The following is a 20,730-nucleotide window of genomic DNA, read 5'->3' as shown; positions in this document are numbered from 1 at the left end:
GCATGCGCTAAAGTTGCTCCTATGAGTATATATACTCATGTAAGTAAAAGTAAACTTGTTATGCATTTGCATGGTCACTTGCAGTTGGTTCGGCCAGTGAAAGGAATATTTTGGGGTAAAACGTTGTGAGAGGATGGCAGCGACTGGTACGACCATTTCCGAATACACGGAAATGTGTTTCATTTATCACAAGCAGAATACCTGAAGCCAAAAGAAAATTGGGCTCATTGACGACTGGCACATTGGAAACGAGTGATAATAGCTATCTATAGGATGGTCAAATAAACTGCTTACGTAACTATATCATTGTCAAGATTACAATTCTTCATTGACGATAAATATTTAGAATATCAACGTTTTTTATTTTCTTGTGTGAATGTTCATTTTACCCTCAAAAGGTATTACTGCAATTGTAGCCATGCGGGAAGAGAGTCCACTGTGATTTCATTTTGTCTGTAATATTTGTACCTTATAGTAAGATTTCATATAAGCAAGTGTCCAATATTCTGTCTTTGAATTATTATAAGTCATTTAATATATCAAATATTAACACTACCATATATGACACTATCGTCGGAGTCTTGTTCAGGTTTTAATATAACAGAGTTTCTGCTGGATGAAGAGGAAACACTCGATCCAAGTCAAGAAATTGACAGAAACACACGATAAAGTGGAGATGTCAGATGTGTGTGTGTCTAAACACTGGAGTAAATCTCAAATCGAGAACACGACCCTTTATACGAAAACATTGCGGCCTGGGCCCCGTTCCACGAGGCGATCTTAGCTCTACGATTGTCGTAAGCCTATGTTAAAGAATGGGAGTTACGATCATCTTATGCCCTAAGATCGCTTTGTGGAAAGGGGCCATGTACTTCATTCCAGCAACCCTTACAAGCAAACGACTCCAGGAAACTGTTATGAAGTCGTGTGTTTTTTCGAATTATCAAACATCCGTGTGTTAATTAAACTTGTTATTAAGGTAAATAGTCTATAATCTGCCTTGTGTGTATGGGTTCTAGCCTGGAGCAAACACATTTGCTTCATTTAATGTGTGACGAAGGTTGTGTAGTGAGTATGTGTCGACTGCACACGTCATGCCAATGTTGAGAATCGAACACGGGTCCTCGTGGTGACGAGCCAACGCTTTAACCACTAGGCTACCCACCGCGCCACTCCAACAGCAGAGCGCTCGTAACTCAAGACAACAAACCTGAATGTGAGGCAGTGCAGACGCACCATGAAGTGTTCTTATTCGAGGAAAGCTTTCGCAAAAACGGATATATGATTCTTCCCCGCCCTTAAGGCGGGGAAGTATACGGGAGAGGTTAATTTTATAGCATGTATGTCGACATGTTGGTTTCTTTGAAATTTCAAGCCACATAGTTACCGAAACGAAACATACAAATCATGTGAAATGTGCGTGAAATGTTGATGTTTATCTTTTCCAGCAATAAGAGATACTTCAAAATCGTCTTGCTATTCTGAGACTTAGTCACTTTTCGTAATGCTGATAACCCATGAAATTTGTTCATTTTGTTTTTAAAAGAGCTAAAAATGATCCCATTTCGCTAAAGTTAACCGGTCTATATTTTGAAAGAATAAACTATTGCGCATTGAGCGATTATCTCCTTTAGCTATAGGCGTAGTATAGAAGTGATAAATCACGCCCAGACCTTGCATTGCTGTACATCGTATCTTATTCAAGCTGTATCACTGAGAGTGAGTGATTATCTCCCTTACCCGAACAGCTCAATTGCGCACTACCTTTGCAATGTATCGTATGTTATTCAGGCAGCCATCGAGAAACGTTCCAGGAAGGAATATAGGCCAAGCATGTCACGCGCACTCAATTTTCACACTGCTATTGCAACATAATGTTTAACACGATTAAATACCAGGCTTCTATAAAGTATGACTTTGTTCAATAAACAACACATGTAAAACAACGGGTTTGATATGAGAATTTTTTTATTAGTTGTCTTCATTATCACATGTATGGCGCTTGCTGTGCATAGTTGAGCACAGCATTGTTTTAAATACTTCACTGTATGTAATGTATGGTTCATACCGTTTCATGCGGCGGTTTACGTTTCTGTATGGTTTATTGCTTTGACAAAAAAAATTAACTTCCAGCAGAGATTATGCACCGTTTATGTTCTTTGCTTCTGGATACATAGGAAATCAACAGGTTGGTCTGTAGTTTGCAATTATTTTCCAAAAAGATAATACGGTTGCATGATATCTTCACGATGTTTGGGTTGAACATAGTAACATTCTTCTAAACAAATTTCAAATATAAGCCGGAAGCAATCACAACACAAACCCAGTTAACCAAACGGAACCATACACAAGAGTGAGTGAGGGAGTTGGGTTTAACGCCGTTGAATAGTATTCCGTGTCAGCTTGATGTGGGAGGAAAGTCTGAAGTGATGCAGGTCTAAGACGTTCACCACTTTGGTGAAACCAACGAGCAAGGGTTTTGTGCTGACAACAAAATCGGGGCGAACCGAGATTCAAACCCACTGTCATAGGTTTCTGGCGTTCCCAAAGGACACAACTCTGCATAGCGAATTGCAGCGCCTTCGGCGACTGGGCCAATAATGCCCCCGTAAAATAACTGTAAGAAACTATTATACAACAAAGATGTTTTAGATGAGATATGTATTGCGGAACATTCCACGAAGAAACAATGGCAATATTACACAATCACAAACTACAAAATACATGCACAATAAACGACAATTAAAAAACACAAAAACATTCAACATTCAAAGGAGGTACATTATAACAATTTTATTTAAAAAAACAAGTGTATTATAATGATATGGAAACAATATGAGAATTGAGCAAAACTATGGTAATGTTGTACATACATGTACAAGGAATTTGTTTGTAATTGTTGATATGTCTGGAAGTTGTTGGTAAACTTATTAAGAATCTGCTCCTTTTAACAAAGTGTACCAAATTCTTTATCATGATTAGGGATTATTTGTGATTCTCATTCTTGGTTTTATTATGTAAGACAGTGCGTAATGTTGTTCATCTTCTGAGACATCACATGTTTCACAGAGACGTTCAAATGGGGTTGGTGTTTTTGTATATATACAATTTTTTCAATTTTTAGTTTGTGATTACTTAAACGAAGTTTTGAGAAAAGTGACCTAAGGCCTTTGTTTTGACAATATGCAAGATAATTCTCAATATTTATAGATAACGTGACCAAACTGTATGTTCCTAACTTGCAGCTAGATAAATGGGAATCCATTAATGATTGCTGTGCTCCGCATAAGGAACCCATCCCCGCCCCCATTGGTTGGTTTGTTGTTTTACGCCGCACTCAGCAATATTCCAGCATATGACGGCGGTCTGTAAATAATCGAGTCTGGACCAGACAATCTAGTGATTGATATCACGAGCATCGATCCACGCAATTGGGATAGATGACATGCCTCAACCAAGTTAGCGAGCCTGGCCACCCGATCCCGTTAGTCGCCTCTTACGAATTGGGACCGAGTCTACATGGTTTCCATGGAAATCGAGAAAAATCACTTCAGGACCTGTACATATATCTGCCATTTATTGTTCATTAGTTAAGCCCCGAAACGAAATCCACCCCTTATGGAGATGTAAGTACAAATTGTCAAATTAACAATAAATAAACAAAAAATCTGCAAATAACAAATGGCACAACTTCAGGATCTGGTTGTAGATCTTCCAAGTTTTTTGGGAAGATATTAAATGGTTTTTGAGTTGTTCCCGAAAACGAAATATGGGGGGGGGGGGGGGGGGGGGGAGGGAGAGAAGAGAGAGAGAGGGGAAAGACAACACACGAATGATTAATGATCTTGTGACTGCGATGATGAGTACAGACTTCTTGAAACGCCAATAAAATATCATGTTCAATAGACATGATATTTGTGTAGTGTCTTCGACAAATCTAACGGCGGAACACCGAGTTGAGAATAATGAGAATACCGACTACCGTGGAAATGTGTGCAATTCACTTCAGCCCCGCACATCTTACGGAAGAATTAACTGCATGTCGCATCTCCTTACGCCAATGGCTGGTTGGTCAGGACATGCATGACGAAGGTTCTTCGTAATTGCACTCACGTTTACTGTTCGTATCGAACAATCCAAAAAGGAATAGTGTTGTCAAAATCGGAATATTATACCAACTGGAGTATCAAGTGTATTTTTCTCCCCTTTCATTTTCGCCTTCCTGTTTGTTTACAAGTGATTTCATGGAACTTATATTCGTGATGCTCGATAGGTTCTCTGGATGGGGGGAGAAAAAGGAGGAAACATGTTTTTGTATTAAATATTCAGATCAAAAACGTTTCCCCGTTTCTTCCGAAGTCACATTTCCTGGAGAGGCTCAATCTTTAACTATTTGCCGACCAGTTAAAATTCTGAAAGGGATTACATGATCACCAAATGGCATGTCAATACCCATTTAGTGGGAGCAATAAATAACTGGGGCTCCAGTCCCAAGATGCCCAGAGCACCCTAGATTTCTTTGATAGTAAAAGTGAATTGTTCCCTCTCGGATGTGCTCTTTAAACATCTTCGCACCAGTAAAGATATTGTCTGTATGTGTTGAGTGGTTTGAAACAATATTCAAATGCATGAAAGAAAGGTCAAATGAGTGGTGCATTTTAATGGACATTACACACAACAGTTTGTGTATTACACATGCCTTTCTATCCACTTGTAGAGTTCTACGCCTCCCTCGGAAATATTCCAACAGAAAGACAGTATGTAAATACAAGACGATCCCCTGTGCCGAGTTCTTGGGACCATCCATACATTTGGTACACAATAACATGCAACAAAGTGTCAAATCCTGACCACCCAATCCATTTAGCATAGGCTCAGGAGTATATTCCGCTTGCAAGTGGTATTTTTTTTTTAAACATTCTGGTCGTTGCGTACGTTGTAGTCGGCATTATTCCAGCCATGTCTAAATAAAGACTGGTCTACGGGTACCGTGACCAGCAGTACAGGCATATCCAGTGTATCAGCTAACATACACCCATCTATAAAAAAACTTTCATTCACAAAGATGGTCCAATGCGAGCAAACTTGTGCCCTGGCAGACAGGCGACTCGTCAGGCGTTTTCAGACGACCTTCCGACATTGACTATTCTCCTTTAAATGTCAACAGAACTATTTTTTTTCTAAAAATTGTGTTTATTCATCAAATTTACACAATTGGAAAGTTCCTCGTGTCCTGGGAAGTACATTGTTGTCTTGCCATTTGAAACTGAAAGAAAATCAGCATAATAAAGGAGAGGCAGATGGATGTTCAAGGTCTTATTTCTCAAAAATACTCGTCTTTCAAATAATTTTAACATAATACTCCACTTTTGATAGGGACATTTCTCCATGATTCTCACGTCGAGTACCATTCTTACTAAACAGCTTGGTCAAGCATGAACTTGCACACGAGTTTGAAAACAAATGAACTTGCATAAATACTTTTAAGACATGACCTAAGTAGATATTCAGTGGATACATTTGAACTCATTAAATACACAAAATCTTCAGGTCTTAACTTACCATAGACATTATTTTGTCTCCAACGCAGTCCCTTTCTTATTGAGCAGTCCTTTTCTAAACCTGAAAATAATAAATTGTTGGTACATGAACACATCTTCTGGGTTTAAACAGATGAGCATGATTTCATCAAGTGACTGAATAGACAATGATTTCATGTCCCGAGAAACCAAGGATTATATCCAGGTACGAGAATGGATATTTTCTTTTGCAGCTGAAACATCCTTGCAATGAAGAGTGGTCCCTCTGCTTTGAAATGTTTATGGGGAAGCCATCAGATTTGAGGTCAGTTAAAATATGCGGATCCGGAAGATTCTCATCCCTGAATATCAACAAATCTGCTGTTGATGTATTTCAGCACATCTTTACCACAAATTTACTGATTTATAACATTTCAAAATGTTTAACCTAACAAGAATGTACACTACCTTGAGATCAGGACTGGCATGGATTAAGACTCAGGAGCCACTTATTCTTGGTCCATTGTGAACCTGTACAAAAATTAAAAATAGATCAATAAATTGTATCACAATCTTCCTAGTTCGGCATGAATAGGTGCTGCTACTTTTACTTGAAGAGATCTTTGAAATATTCACTACCCATGGGACTATGTTAGATATGATCCTTACTACCATATAGGTTTCTAGTTTGTCAGCTTTAGTATGTAGTAGTATTGAAGAATGTTGAGCAGTAACTTTCAACTTACCTCCACCTACAAGGATTACTAGGGACATCGTACTCGGGACCTGTACTATTAAATGGACTAACACCACATTCAGCATGTTCTTTTCACAAACTATTCCAATATTCAACATACATGTCTTGCATGGCATGCAAAGGTTTACGGGCAGTTACAGATTTCTGTTAAAAATTCCAAATACTGACTAGCATCTGAAGACATCAGGAGTGATCATGAAAGCATACGATAGGGAAAACTAGCCTTTATGAAAATATTGAGGTCAATCTTATTTGGCTTCACAGGTCCTAAGATGACAATACATCACGTTCAGTAAGGGAAATTCAGGTCCAATTGATGGATATATTTTCATCCTATTCAGTACTATACCATGATCAATCCTATAGCTCAAAGAGCCATTATCAGCAAAGTCTTATCATACATTATAATTTCCTATCTTGGAATTCATAATGTCTAGAGTATGTATTAACAATGTGATAATTTCAAATTCAGAAATTCTAAATTAAAAATATTGTATTTCTAAAATGTGCTAAGTAAAAAAGCAAGCAACTCGGTAACAATTTCTAACTGGTGAAATTAATTTAGCTTAATAAATGTCAATACATTCTCTTTTGCACCAAGATAAGACTTTTTACTTGTCTACAGGTTTGCTTGTCCAGATTTCTAATTTTAGACATCAAGCATTTACTCCAAATATTTGCCCTACCAATCAACACAAAGAACAAATCTTCCAACATAATGGAACTTCATGGCAAAGTTGTCAAAAAGTTGGAAATTGGCAACTTAGGAAAATGAGACTTAGTGGCACATTTCTATACAAATTTATTCTCATGATGATACCAAACATACAATGATGTGACAATACGACACGGACAGAATATAAAATATGACAACGTCAGCGTGACATGAAATGAATTAAAACATAACAGGATCTTTGAAGACGACATCTATGTACAAGAGCTTGGTAGGTAGGTAGTTTCCTGTGGACTCGATGGGGAGAATATATCCAATAACCTGCAGTCGTAGGTTAATATCAGCTAGACTCCAACTCCTTCCTTCTATATATCTTCTTAGATTATCTATGTAGATGGGTATGAGTCCATTGAAGTCTATTTAAGAGCCCAGAGCACTTATTCAGGTTCATTCAAGGCTACCTGTCACCCTAATGCCCTGATAAGGGCATCTAGTTCACTTTGTAGACTGGTTGCTAAGGTAACTGGTAGCTATGGATACTCGATATCTGCCTGTCTGCATTTCTTGTGATATTTTCACTCACTGAGCCTACCTATATATATTTAAGAGAACAAAATACCTAGTTATTAGGACATAGCAAAGCATACATTCATGGTAATTGTATAACAAGTGATTAAACACCATAGACAGTCTTATTTAGATTGATCTTTGAGAATAGCTACTTGTTAAGTAACTTTGAGTAACTTTTGATTTGATTCTATTTTGAGGATGTCATTTACTCTACATCATAGGATTGATATTTTACAGAGTACTTACAGAAAACTATGTTGCCTAAATACTGTTCAGCGTCTGTTGTAGCCACCGCCATAGCCACCAGTCCCTCCTCCACTCCCGTAAGAGCCTGAAACACCATCTAATATGCCATCATTTCTACACTTAAAACAAGGTCAAAATAACACAACAACAATAAGAGCCCAATTAATGCAAAGTTCTTTTCTTTTTTTTCAAACCATGCATTTTACACTGACTTAAGGTCAAACTAAACTAACCCCCATATGGTCCCGATCCTCTTTGTGAATAGTTTCCACCTTTCATGACGCCACCTCCATACGACGATCCATAGTTGGAGCCAAAGCTTGAGTTGTCTCCCCATCCATTTCCTCCCTGGTTGCCTCCATAGCCACCTCCACTGCTGTAGTCACTGTAGCCGCCCTGGTTCCAGTTGTCATTGCCATAGCCTCCTCCATAGCCGCCACTCTGCTGACTGTAACCACCACCATATCCACCACCTAAAACGGGATGAATATTATTCATGAGTATTTCAAGAAGTAACCAAATTACATTCAACTTATTTCATCCTATCATTCCATCCTATTTTCCAGGAAAAGCAGCTGTACATTTCTGGTGTAAGAACCAATACCTTGGTTGTAGCCATTTCCATAGCTGTCGCCATAGCCTCCGCCTCCACCGTAACTGCCACCCTGTTGGTAACCCCCACGACCTGCAAATAAACCATGTCAGGGATAATGTTAAACGCACTTATGCTAAGGAATCGACTTGTGTCAAAGATATCCTTTGAGCCAGTAGCATACCTAGCATGAGATGTAACTAACATACTGAGCAAATGGGCGTGCTTTTCCTGGAATTAAGTAACATTCCGGCATTTGCAAACAACTCTTGCAATCCAAACTTACAGCCTTATTAAACAGATGCTTTCATTATGAACCATAAATCGTAAGGCAATCTACAATCTAAATTACCTCCACGGCCACCCCGACCACCTCCGCGGGCACCTCCCTGGTTATCTCGGGATGTTGCTTTCTTTACCTCAACCTGGCGGCCATTTACTTCATGGTACTTTTTCACTGGGAAAATAAAGTTATTTTCAACATCATTACTTGAGTTCACATGAAGGTATATTGAATTAGACAATTAACACGAATGCTGATCTATTGTAATAAAACATTTTAATCAACAAGCTTTAAACATCAAGATTAGTTATATATTTATTACTTACAGACAGCTTTGTCAACACAGTCATGGTCATCATAGGAAATGAAACAGAAGCCCTTGGGTTTGCCTGTGGCCTTGTCCATGATGAAATCAACTGAAGTGACTTCACCAAACTCTGAGAAGACATCTTTCAACATTTCTTCTGTGAACTCTTCTTTGATTCCACCCACAAACATCTTCTTGACCGACTGCTGAGATGAACCACCTCCATCCTAATGAAAAAGAATTCGCCAAAAATCAAATTATATAGAGAAACACATTAGAGATTATTATATCCATGACATTACAATCGTCTTTTACAGGGACTAATGAAAACATCACTATTGACATTAGCTCACAAAATCAAATATGATAAAATGCAAAATTACACACAAAAACCCATCAAAAAGCAATTGAAAAATTTAAGTAACCAAAGCTCAAATGGGTTGATTCCTGAGTAAATATTTAGATCTTAAAACAAAAAAGAAATTGCACTAAAACAATGATGGTATACCTCTCTGGGCATGGCACGCTTTGTTTCCACCTCTCGACTGTCAATAACATGGGGTCTGTTGGCCTGAGCAGCATCAATTTCAGCAGCTGCCTTGTATGTGATGAAGCCGAAGCCTCTTGATCTGTAAGCAAAAACATGCATCAATGACTTGCAAAAAAGGTAATACACGAGGTATTGTCTTTGAACAATTACCAAAAATCTCTTAAATTTGGATTGATGCTTACCGTTTTGTATTTGGGTCCTTCATTACAACACAGTCGACAACATCGCCCCATTGTTCAAAATGTGTTTTCAAGCTTTCGTCTGTTGTCTCGTAGCTGAGACCACCGATGAAAAGCTTTCTGAACTGTTCATCTTCGGGGTCAGTTGGGTGCTCGCGGGGATTTCTCCTCCCACCACGACCTCCGCCACCTCCTCCATAGCCGCCGCCACCTCCTCCATAGCCGCCGCCACCGCCACCGTAGCCGCCGCCACCAAACCCTCCTCCTCCATAGCCGCCGCCACCGCGGCCTCTTCCTCCTCCCCGACCTCTACCGCCACCAAACTACAAAGAGACCACAGAACATAACAAGCATGGTTACAAAATGTGGCAACATCGATCTTGTATAACTTAGTGCGACAAGGCAATAATTATTGTCTTTGTCGAGTCTTTTCAATGAAATGGCGAAACCGGAAAAAGCCAGACTACAACATGGTAGTCTAGTAACTACCGCGGCAACTCGCACATGCGCCCTTTGTTCTAGAAGGATCACGTGTTTACACAATCTCTCAATTGCAAATGAATCTCGAAATAACGTAAGCCATCAATGGCAATAGAACACGAAACAGTACTAAATAAATGCACAATAAATTAAGAATGGCGAAGCAGTAACTTTTAAACAAGAGCTCAATATCTATCTAAAGTAGGTCATGATGCGAAGCCATTTTGCTCGTCTCTTCCAAGAACAAAGACCCGGCGAGCGGCCTCGGTTGAAAAATGCAAAATAACGCTGAAATACGCGTGTAAAAGGTACGAAATATTAACCAAAGTAATCACTAGAATGTAAATATACTCACGCCACCCGACATTGTCCTAAGAAGTTAGTTACGGAATAAACTTAAGAGATTTTTCTGATCAGAGAAGCGCTGTTACTGCTTCCTACACGTGCCCGGTTTGAAATGGCAGAGGTACAGTCACGTGATGGATGATGTCATCTAGAATCAGCATAAATTGTCTTTTTTTTCCCAAGTTCATCCCGGTGAAATAACATACTTTACTTATTCCTTATATGACACAATTTGGATATTTATGAGAATAAACTATAATTTATTTTCGGAAATGAAATTTTAATTCATATCACGAAAATAGCCGAGATGTTTTCCCGCGTAAAACATCGCAAAAATTTCCCGGATGTGTAGCTCGCGCTTGCGCAGTTTGTTAAAGGAAATCGCGGCATTTCAGCTTTGAGGGAAAGTAACATCTCAAGCATGTAAGTTTGAAGTAAATAGAACGGGAAATAGATTAAGCTTAATTACTGAAATGAAAATATTTCAATACAAAGAATTCATTCTCTGTGGTTTTGATTCTGCTTAACATACGTTTACGGCATAGGTACTGAATTTGCATGCTTTTTGTGTTGCATCTCGCTCAAAATGGCGCCTCACGTTGTCAACAAAATAGCCGGTTTTCAGCTGTATTGAATGAAAACTATTTCTAATCAAGAGAAAATAAGAAAGTCAGAAATAGTGTCCGCACGTGTAAAGATATGTTCATTAATGTGCGTTCGTGGTATTTTGAAAGGTTCCTTTCCCTACTCAAAGAGTTTCCCTCATTTTGTGACGAGCGTTGACAATGAAATATCACAACGTGATTTTAAGTGACATATAGGGTATATAGCCTATGTCAAATGTACGTTACCTATTGAACCAGCCATGACTTCAGATTTGAAGTGTTGTTACCATTTTACTTAATTACTGATATTTCACGATGTTGCATGGATTAATGAACTTTTCACGTGCAATGATTAAATAAAACAAGTAGAAGCAAGCTAGATCTACCGTCAAGCCATAAACACACATGTGACAGACCACTGAAACTTCAAAAGACAGTTAACAGAAAAGAGATAATTTTTTCAAACTGGATAAGCTTTTCATAAATTATAACATTGCTAAACAGCTATGCAATTAATATGTTCGAAAATTATTTTGTTTATATAGGGTGCATACCCTGCTAGACCTATATAAACAAAATAATACCCATGAAGCTTGGTGCTTTCGTGTTTGCAAACAAATACTGATAGGACAAAGTAGATCATGTGAAATAGATTATGACCTACTAGGGAATGTTGTTGCTTTATTGTTCTTGCATGCTAATAATCACATTACATGCATTGTCATTTTCAATTGTTTCCTCTGAGCAACATTTGTCACAACATTTAATTTATGAATGTGCTGAAGCAACCATGTACTAACAATATTTTATGTTGTTCATTATCCGGGATCTTGACTTTGTCATTCAGTATTTGGTAATGATATGAAAGAATGTCCTTGTGTCATTTGTCTCGAAGAATCACAGACAAGTCAAGGAACTAGTTATGCACAATGTATAAAATGCTATATACAGTTAACATGGTTAGTTATCCATGGCATTTGTATATATTTATTGTTTGCGCTTATCATAAACATTGTTATATGGATTGAGAATTTGTGATACTGATGCATTCTAAATAAAGGTATCCACTCAAGCACTAACCTAATTAGTCAATATAATTCTTGTTACCGCAGTACAATGTCTTGGCTAAGGGAAGTTGAGTGCATTTGGTCTCATAAAATGCAAGCTTGATTGCAGCCTTCAATTATCTAATGGAGGCGTAACCGTAATATATTCCAGAAACCTGCTCAACTGGAATAGGAAAGCATTGTCCCAGTTTATCTCTGGGTTAGAAGAAACCTTTTTTTTTCATGTTTCCTTACTGTTTAGCCTTATTACCATATTGACTGTTGAATATTCTGCCTATCACTGATATTTCTCTTTCAAACCAGAACAACAACTGAGACCAGAATCCTTTCAACACTCCAGTAACCAAGAAACATCAATATGGCAGGTGAATGATAATGATACAAATATGGACCTTGTGTTTCCATGTTTGTCCTATTCTATAACTATTTAATCAGGTCATTTCTATACTTCTATTGTCTTAACACAATATAGGAATTAATGTTAAGGAAATGGTTTGTGTCCCTGTACATTGGGAAAGGTAATTAAGAAAGGATTGCTCATGACAGTGACACCTAAGGTATCACAGATGAAGACGAGCAATCATTGATTTAAGATATGTAGCATGAATTGTTTAAACAATACCACCAAGTATTTAAGTGTTGCAAACCATGGTATAATTGCACTTATGGTGGTATAAGGAATTAACAACCTCAGGCATGAGTCCATTTCAGTTATATTATTGGAAGAGTTAACTCCCTTGAAAAACCATGTTTTAGAGTTAGGTGTTAACACAGCTTTGAAGTGCCAGACATATTTTCAATTATCAATTAAAGTTTTGCTCCTATAGTATTTGAATCTAGGGCCCCTTTCAAATCTAACTGTAGCTTTAGGTATAGATAAGTCAAAAATGAGTGAACTTGTTAATCTCATAAGTAGAGTCGTAGTGTACGTTGTATTCCTGAATAAGTTAATGGCAACATTGTGTAGAAAATTCATTTGACTTGTGCTTGTATTAAGACATGCCCATGATTGAATTATTTACAAACATATTTCACATGTCATTCTATAAACCCATGTCCAAGAATTTATGAAGGTGCATTTTGGCATCCTTCATACCTCGTCTGAATTCAGTGAACATATTGAAATAAATACATCAAAGGCTTAGAAACATTTAATGTTCAGTTAACTTTTGAGGCAGACTTAAAAGACCAAAATGTATATATCTTTATTTCATTATGCTCAAACCAGGAAGCTGAACTCAACCTGCCCAACTGTCTGGCAGATAATTTTGAGACTATTTAAGCATTCTGTTTTATTATAACTCATAGATTCTCAAGTTATTGTTTGAACTTAGTCAAGATGTGATTTGTCCCTTAATTATTACAATTTTTCTATATTTATGAAGTCTGAATGTGGGCAGGTAACTTTGAAGGTGGACAGGCAACACTTATGGGTCACCTGCACGACTGTCTTGTTGGGTTTTGAAATTATTTCAAACACTGCACAAAAGCTAATTTATGGCTTTGTCAGGTTTTTCACTGAAGACAGGGCAAATAAATAGGAGGTTGTTATGCTAAGCTATGTATTATTGCATCGAATGCAATCTAAAAATATAATATAAAAAATGGCTTAATTTGGGGGGGGGGGGGGGGGGGGGGGGGACCTTTTTCTTTTCTTTTAAAACCATTTTGTCCCAATTTGCCTGCCTGGGGCAAAACCGACATCTATGTGGTTCAGTTACTATCTCAGATTATTAATTTATGTTGAAAACGTGACTAATATCAGATAGCAGGAAGTTATGGCAAGGACAGCATTCTGCAATGTGAGGCTGTGAGCATGGCTGCTTGGGAACTCATTGGAGAATATAGTGGCTTGTAAACTTTGGCATGATTTGTGTTCTTATGCTTCCATATCAATTTCGATTCATTTGCTGACATCTTGGTATTTGGTTTGTTAACATTTAATTGTGTTAAGAACACAGCTTTCTGGAGCTAGATTCAGATCCCATTAACTTGTGCCTGTTGTACAAGACAACCTATTAGGGGATTTGGAAAACTCAATATTAGTCGCTAGTTTGTGTGATCCAGACTAGACTAGGCTGCCATGGTATGGCTGGAATATGGCCGACTGCCTCATTAAACAAAATTATCCAACCCAAGGCATTGAGCAACTGCTTTGCCTGTCCAATGAGGATATTGACCCAAAGGCTGTTTATCTCATTTGTGTATTCACTGCCCATGAGACCTGTGAAGATCTGGGTCTTCAGCAACGATGCTTGTCGTATGAGGTACGACTAAGATGATCGGGTGGTCAGACTCGCTGACTTGGTTGATGCATGTCATTGTTTCCCAATTGAGTACATCGTGGCACATGTCAACCACTGTTTTGTCTGGTCCAGACTTGATTATTTACAGACCGACTTCATATAGATGGGTGTGGCATTTAACATAAAACATCTAATAAACACTGCCCTTGAGGATCTGGTGCTACATATGTTCCCAGTACACCATGCTGGCACAAGTCATGAAGAAAACTTCAAAGCATATGTCATCTTCCCGAGGCAAGAGTAAACTGACTTTAAAAGTCAAGTTTCCACTGTTGCCGAACTAGGCTGGAATTTCTGTGCTCGATCGTAGCGCCACCAGTGGTTATTACCAGTTATGTCCCTTTTAAGCCTCTCTTATGGACCAATCAGATTCCACTTCTCGCATCTCTTGTTTTTGCCACACACAAAATGGTGGCATCCAGTCAGGACCATTTTAATCGATAATCAAGATCTATATTGTGATAAGACGGGTCTTACAGCGCGAAATGCCTCAAATCATGTGAGCACCTTGATTAAAAACATGAAAAGATTTGGAAAATATCTGCTGACAACAAGTTGGCGGTGCACATGCTTTGCAAATCCAGCAATCGACCGAAATCTGCACTTCAGTTTACGAACCGGATGATTTCCCTAAATGACTGATTGGACTATGCATAGACTCGTTAGCCCAGCCAAATTGTAACTCTGTAATACCAGCCTAGTTCGGTAAGGGTGGAAACTGGACTTTTAAAGTCAGTTAACTCTCTTGCCTCGGGAAGATGAGCATATGTTATCACCAGAAAAGACTGCCATAGGGGATGTGGCTTGTTGCTGTTGACCACTTGTTTGTCCAGGTTTGATTCCTGACAGGCTTTCATGATTATGTTCTATTGATGTCTACAGCATAAAGCATTCAGTCACTGATGTCTTTCTTTTGTTAGTGAGTTGACTGGAGTTATGTCCCCATGAAGGTCCGGGTTAGAATTTGTTTTTGGCAACCGATGCTTGTAAGCAGCGATTTACAGCGTCAGGTGGTCAGGCTCGCTGGGTTGATGCATGTCATCGTATCTTATTTGTGTAGATCGATGCTCATGATATCAATCACTGGATTGTCTGGTCCAGACTCGATTATTTACAGACCGCCGTCTTATAGCTGGAATATTGCTGAGTGCAGAGTTAAACAACAAACAAACCAAAAACCAACCCGATTTCAATCCCTGGATTGTCTGGTCCTGGCTCAATTATTTGCATCTGTCATACAGCTGGAATACTACTGAGTGTGGCGTAAACAACAAACAAACCTTATAAGATTCTCTCAATTCTCAAAGTTGAAATCAATTATCAATATTGGAATAACAAGATACCAGTTGATTAACAGTGTTCGATCAATAAATTTTGCAGCACCACTAACAGTAATGAGTAAGAAAACGAAGAAGGATGTTGGCGAGGATGGTGTTGATGCTGAGGAGGAAGAGGAGGAGGAGTACACAGTGGAAAAGGTTGTTGATGGGAGAATGAGGAACGGAAAGAAGGAGTACCTCCTCAAGTGGAAGGGGTATCCAGAGTAAGTGTCTAGTGATGTAGCCCTACAGCATCCTTCATCTTTTTCTGTAGTTTTCACCCGTGAAGATCGGGTTAGAATAAGTCATTAGCAACCCATTCGTGAAAGGCGACTAACAGGATTGTGTGGTCAGGCTTGCTGACTTGGTTGATGCATGTTAATGACCCCAGCTGTGTAGAATGATGTCCGTCAATTACTGGATTGTCTGGTCCAGACTCAATTATTTACAGACCATCACCGTATTGCCGGAATATTGCCGAGTGCGGCATTAAACAACAAACATCCCTTGTTGCCTCAGTAGGTGGCTTTTAAGATTTGAGTTTATCAATTTCAGCTCTGAAAATACATGGGAACCAGAAGAAAACCTTGATTGCCCTGACCTCATAGCAGACTACGAAGATAAGAGGAAAAAGAAAGAACAAGAAAAGAAGAGAAAGCAAGCAAATGGAATGGATGATGGGTCAGCTAAGAAGAAGAAGAAAGTAGCTGAAGTAAAAACTGCCCCCGTATGTTTCATTAAAGTGCTTGAAATATACAATGTTAGGACACCTGAAATGAAGGAAATCAGAACTTTTAGAAAAGCCAAGTTTTGCTCCAATTGACTGCCATGGGAATCTGGTTTGGAATCCTAGATAAATCCCCGATATCTTTAGTATGTGGTGTCGAGAACAGAACGCAAATGAACTAATGATTATGATCCAGATCCTCACACTTTTCATCACAAAGACATGTTAAGTAAAATATCCATGTCCCTTGCAGGAAGATGACAACAAACCTCGAGGCTTTGACCGGGGATTACAGCCTGAGAGAATTATAGGAGCAACAGACAGTAGTGGGGAGCTTATGTTCCTAATGAAATGGTAAGCATCATTTTTCGGTACCTGTACACTGAATGGTGCGGGGACTCTAGATTAGAATGCATGGGGTAAGAGAAGTTAACTCTTTCAACACCGGTATACCGACCAAGAAGCATAGTCCCCAGACACCGTAGGCCAGTTTACCACCCAAGCCCTAGTCAGGTCAGAATAGTATATATTTTCATGAACCTACCTGTCATATCATTCATTTGTTAAGAATTATAAATAGTATCTCATTGTAGCAGATTTCGGCAAGAAAGCGTCATTAGAAACCAATTTTAATCCAATGAAATCGCTTGTTATAACTACGAAAAAAATCCAGGCAATGTTACGAGCGTGTTGATGAAGGAATAAGCTTTCTAGCGATGTGTCATATGCCAGTTTTTGAACGTGTTATTCATACTAAGCCTCGAAAATGGGGGTATTTCTTCATGTTTCTGAGCGGACAGCCGCTGTTATCAGGAAATGGGTGGTGAGCAGATACTATTTATAACTCTTTTTAAATGATTTTCCAATTACATAAACAATGAAAATAAAACTTAAATAGGTAAGTGGATTTTATGGAATCTTATATTTGCCGAAAATCAGCAGGTTTTCGCTTCCTTGGTCCTTAATCTGGACGTTAACGTGTTAGCTTACAATTTTTAATTTACAACGAACTTAATTAAGTTGTAAATGCATTATTTTAAACAATGTGAAAAACATAACTTTCACTAGGATCAGACCTTTCAAATGGTGTATAACATGTAGTAGCAAAGATATTTTACAAGCAGATATTTTCTTTGATAAATGTTGGCTTCATCTATGACACAAGAGTCTCTGGGAACTCGGTGTCCCAGCAGTAAACTCTACTGGTTGACTGGTGTTGAAAGAGTTAAACATGTCCGAGCTGTGAATTCAAGGCGGCGAAAGCCAAGATCTCATTTGATTTACATTACACCCGATCGCACAAAAAGATGGAAATAATAACTTAGATGTAAGCTTGACATCTGTTAGATATATATTTGTTTCTGTTTTTTATTATTACTTTGTATAATAAATGGAAACATTTGCTTGAAACGTCTTTATTTTGCTCTTTGACATGTTCATTGTGGACCCATTGTCAAAGTGTGTCCGAGAATTGTATTTTCAATAACATCGCGGGAGATACTGAATAATGTTTAAATGGAATACATATTTCAGACATTGTGAAATGTGATAGATTTAATAAATGAATGATATGACAGGTAGGTTTAAAAAATTATATACTATTTTGATGTGACTATGGCTTGGCCAGTCTGCTGGCCTACGGTGTTGAAAGAGTTAAGTATGCATCTGCGCTGAATTTGTCAAACTTACTTTTTCTCTAATAATGTATGAAGACATCATGTAGACTAAGATTGGTCTGTTATTCAATAAATAAATGACCCGTGAAGATTCTGGGGTAGAATAGGTCTTCAGCAACCCATGCTTGCCGTAATAGGTGACTAACGGGATCGGGTGGTCAGACTCACTGACTTGGTTGATGCATGTCATCGATCCCAATTGCTTGGATCGATGCTCATGACATTAATCACTGGATTGTGTACAGACTGCCGTATATTATGTAGCTGGAATATTTTTGAGTGTCGCGTTAAACGTCAGACAAACGTGTAATTGCACCAAGATGGCGTGGATGTTCATATGTTCCCTTGATTTTGTTGCAGGAAGGACAGCGATGAGGCAGATTTAGTACCAGCAAGACAGGCAAATGTGAAGTGTCCACAAATAGTAATTGCTTTTTACGAGGAGCGTCTCACCTGGCATACACATAATGACAACGACGATGATGAGAAAGGAAAAGATGAAAACAAATCTTAAAACAACAGTTGGAGACAGTCATTGTTTTATCAAACTCATTGTGTATAAACATCGTTTCCATGGAAACTAAACATCACCATGGGGAAAGAGGGAATGTATTTTAACATGGATCTGTTGGCCCCATCAGCTGTCGTCATTAACATGGACGATTTTTTCACCGATCGTGACAAAAGAGCTGAAACTTGCATTTTGGAGTAACCTCCTTATAAAGGGAAGTCAAGACGGATTCTCTCAGCATTTCTCTGGATCTTAGCATCATTTGTCACAACCAAAGAAATCAAACTTTGTCATAGTAGTTTTCTATTAGAACATTGTGGACCGTTATGAAGACCGATTAGGGCTTTAAGATGAAAATTGTTGGCTTTGATGGTTATTATTGATTACGTTTTTAGTTTTGACCAATCTGGTAGCATTTTGTCTGGTACAGTGTTTTAATCATGTTCAAAACTGTCAAGCTGGGAGAATATTTTTAATAATTTTTTTTTATGACAAATGAACCCACCAGTACCTGTGAAGAACTCGAATCCTGTCATGGAATGCTGGTTTGTGTATGCATCATTCAGATTGTAAAGAAAGTGCTAATCTATCGCATCTTCCATCATTCATTCAAATCAGTTCTGTAACCTGTTTCACCTTTCTGCAGATATCTTGTGAGAAGGTTAGGTGTTTGTGGCAGCTAAGATTCTGCCGTTTAAGTGTGTTCTAATTTACTGTCCACTTTAAGTTCGAGTCTCTTGTATGAATCCAGTCGTCATGATTGCATTTTGCCGCAGTGTTTAAGTGGTAACGAGTATTAGCTGGTATACTGGTTGCATGAAAACATTAAATCGTCCAGTATTCAGATATTTGGAGAATGTTAGACCACTCTGTCATTTGTTAGGTGTTGATATGAATTGATTTTTAAGTCTATTCCAGATTGTCTTGTTTTTCTTCCTCGCTAGAGTTCATGTAAGCTTCACAAGTATGAGTTCTTGTATTGAGTTTATGTCGGTATATCTTGTTTTATATCATGTAAAATGTCACATACCTTTCACATTGTCAAAGACTTGTGTATTTTGGTCATCACTGTAGGCATTTGGTACCCCTTGGTGAACGTGGTCAAGGTTCCTCCCTGTGGGCAAGACTGCATGGGTCCTGGAAAGTCTCGTGATTTTATCACTGGTCATTAACTGTTGACCTCAATAGACTGACTTGGTAGAACAACCATTTTGGAGAAATGCAAGCATGGTGTATAGAACCCAGGAGAAAGACTTTTGTGGGGATGTTGGTAGTGCATCAAGTGTTTGGACGTGGTTATTACGGTAGTATAAAACAGAGTCCAGGCAAGCTCTCATCAGCCAAATCCGTTCACTTACCAGAAGCATCCTTTCGGTTGATGCATTATTTACATTCCATCAGAGAAAAAATTGACACTAAACTATAGCCTGTTTGTGTACCTGGCAGTGACCATCTTTGTACATTTTTTAGAACGGAAATTTGATGAAAACCGATAAGCTTCTGAATAAATATGAAATGTGAAGTATTGTGTCCGTTTTCTCAGACTGGGGATGTCTCAAAATGGGCTTTGAAAGCAGGTAACTTCGAACTTGTAAGAAAAATATAGACTACAGTAATGCAAATGTATGAAATACAGGTGTTTGTGACATCAAATTATTTAACATTTTTCTTTCACTACACCTTCACAACTCTCTTACAGGATTTCACTGTTGATTTGAATAATAAACCGAAGTGTTGATTTCTAAAACTATACTAGCGTTTACATTGTGGATATGTGAATAAATACAAAAGTGACGACTACTTAGTTGCATGGTGTGTGATATGACCTAATGTGGCACTGGCAGATACAGGAAGAACATCGTGACAGTATGATCTACACCTTCAACTGAACCCCCCATCTTGTCTCTGCAGCAACGGAAGACTCAGGAGTCCATTACTTTGACACACAATGGGACATCTAACAGCATGACCAAGGGGGGCATTACATGATATGGGATGCAGCATCTACGTGGGGAAAC

The 20,730-nt window shown here is 38.4% G+C and overlaps 2 protein-coding genes across 9 annotated transcripts; one reads left to right on the top strand and one right to left on the bottom strand.

Moving 5' to 3' along the window:
* Window positions 1-5,181: 5,181 nt before the first annotated feature.
* On the bottom strand, window positions 5,182-10,614 carry LOC139464006 (heterogeneous nuclear ribonucleoprotein A1-like). Of its 6 annotated transcripts, XR_011653084.1 has the most exons (11): window positions 10,512-10,614; window positions 9,680-9,999; window positions 9,456-9,576; window positions 8,967-9,174; window positions 8,710-8,814; window positions 8,370-8,450; window positions 7,999-8,238; window positions 7,766-7,862; window positions 5,988-6,050; window positions 5,563-5,622; window positions 5,182-5,266 (listed from the first exon to the last, which is right to left on the bottom strand). XR_011653084.1 is itself a non-coding variant. In XM_071245506.1 (9 exons), exons 1-8 carry the CDS (start codon window positions 10,521-10,523, stop codon window positions 7,792-7,794), a joined length of 1,158 nt encoding a protein of 385 aa, XP_071101607.1. In that variant the 5' UTR covers window positions 10,524-10,614; the 3' UTR covers window positions 7,062-7,541; window positions 7,766-7,791. The 6 variants fall into 6 exon arrangements, 5 of the variants coding, with proteins under 5 accessions (XP_071101607.1, XP_071101608.1, XP_071101609.1 ...); XM_071245506.1 differs by lacking the exons at window positions 5,182-5,266; window positions 5,563-5,622; window positions 5,988-6,050 and adding an exon at window positions 7,062-7,541; XM_071245507.1 differs by lacking the exons at window positions 5,182-5,266; window positions 5,563-5,622; window positions 5,988-6,050 and adding an exon at window positions 7,062-7,541 and having other exon boundaries at window positions 7,766-7,850.
* Window positions 10,615-10,861: 247 nt separating this feature from the next.
* LOC139464005 (chromobox protein homolog 1-like) lies at window positions 10,862-20,501 on the top strand. 3 transcript variants are annotated; one of them, XM_071245504.1, is made up of 6 exons: window positions 10,867-10,924; window positions 12,477-12,538; window positions 15,860-16,022; window positions 16,354-16,510; window positions 16,779-16,879; window positions 18,562-20,501. In XM_071245504.1, the coding sequence occupies exons 2-6, from the start codon at window positions 12,532-12,534 to the stop codon at window positions 18,713-18,715; spliced, it is 582 nt and encodes a 193-aa protein (XP_071101605.1). In that variant the 5' UTR covers window positions 10,867-10,924; window positions 12,477-12,531; the 3' UTR covers window positions 18,716-20,501. The 3 variants fall into 3 exon arrangements, with proteins under 3 accessions (XP_071101606.1, XP_071101605.1, XP_071101604.1); XM_071245503.1 differs by having other exon boundaries at window positions 16,354-16,525; XM_071245505.1 differs by lacking the exon at window positions 12,477-12,538 and having other exon boundaries at window positions 10,862-10,924; window positions 16,354-16,525.
* The last annotated feature ends 229 nt before the right edge of the window (window positions 20,502-20,730 follow it).

The sequence above is a fragment of the Haliotis cracherodii genome, unplaced genomic scaffold (assembly GCF_022045235.1).
Source record: "Haliotis cracherodii isolate W230 unplaced genomic scaffold, xgHalCrac1.p SCAF_16, whole genome shotgun sequence".
Lineage (NCBI taxonomy): Eukaryota > Metazoa > Mollusca > Gastropoda > Lepetellida > Haliotidae > Haliotis > Haliotis cracherodii.
The sequence above is the reverse complement of the archived record's forward strand: the minus strand, read 5'-3'. Positions and strand labels throughout refer to the sequence as shown.

Bases quoted from the DNA above. Each gene is read 5' to 3' on its own strand.
- LOC139464006 (XM_071245506.1), bottom strand. The intron at 8,815-8,966 runs GTAAGTAATAAA...TTATTTTCCCAG, and splicing joins CTGTGTTGACAAAGCTGTCT to TGAAAAAGTACCATGAAGTA. The intron at 8,239-8,369 runs GTATTGGTTCTT...ATCCCGTTTTAG, and splicing joins TGGAAATGGCTACAACCAAG to GTGGTGGATATGGTGGTGGT.
- LOC139464005 (XM_071245503.1), top strand. The intron at 16,023-16,353 runs GTAAGTGTCTAG...TATCAATTTCAG, and splicing joins AAGTGGAAGGGGTATCCAGA to CTCTGAAAATACATGGGAAC. The intron at 16,880-18,561 runs GTAAGCATCATT...ATTTTGTTGCAG, and splicing joins CTTATGTTCCTAATGAAATG to GAAGGACAGCGATGAGGCAG.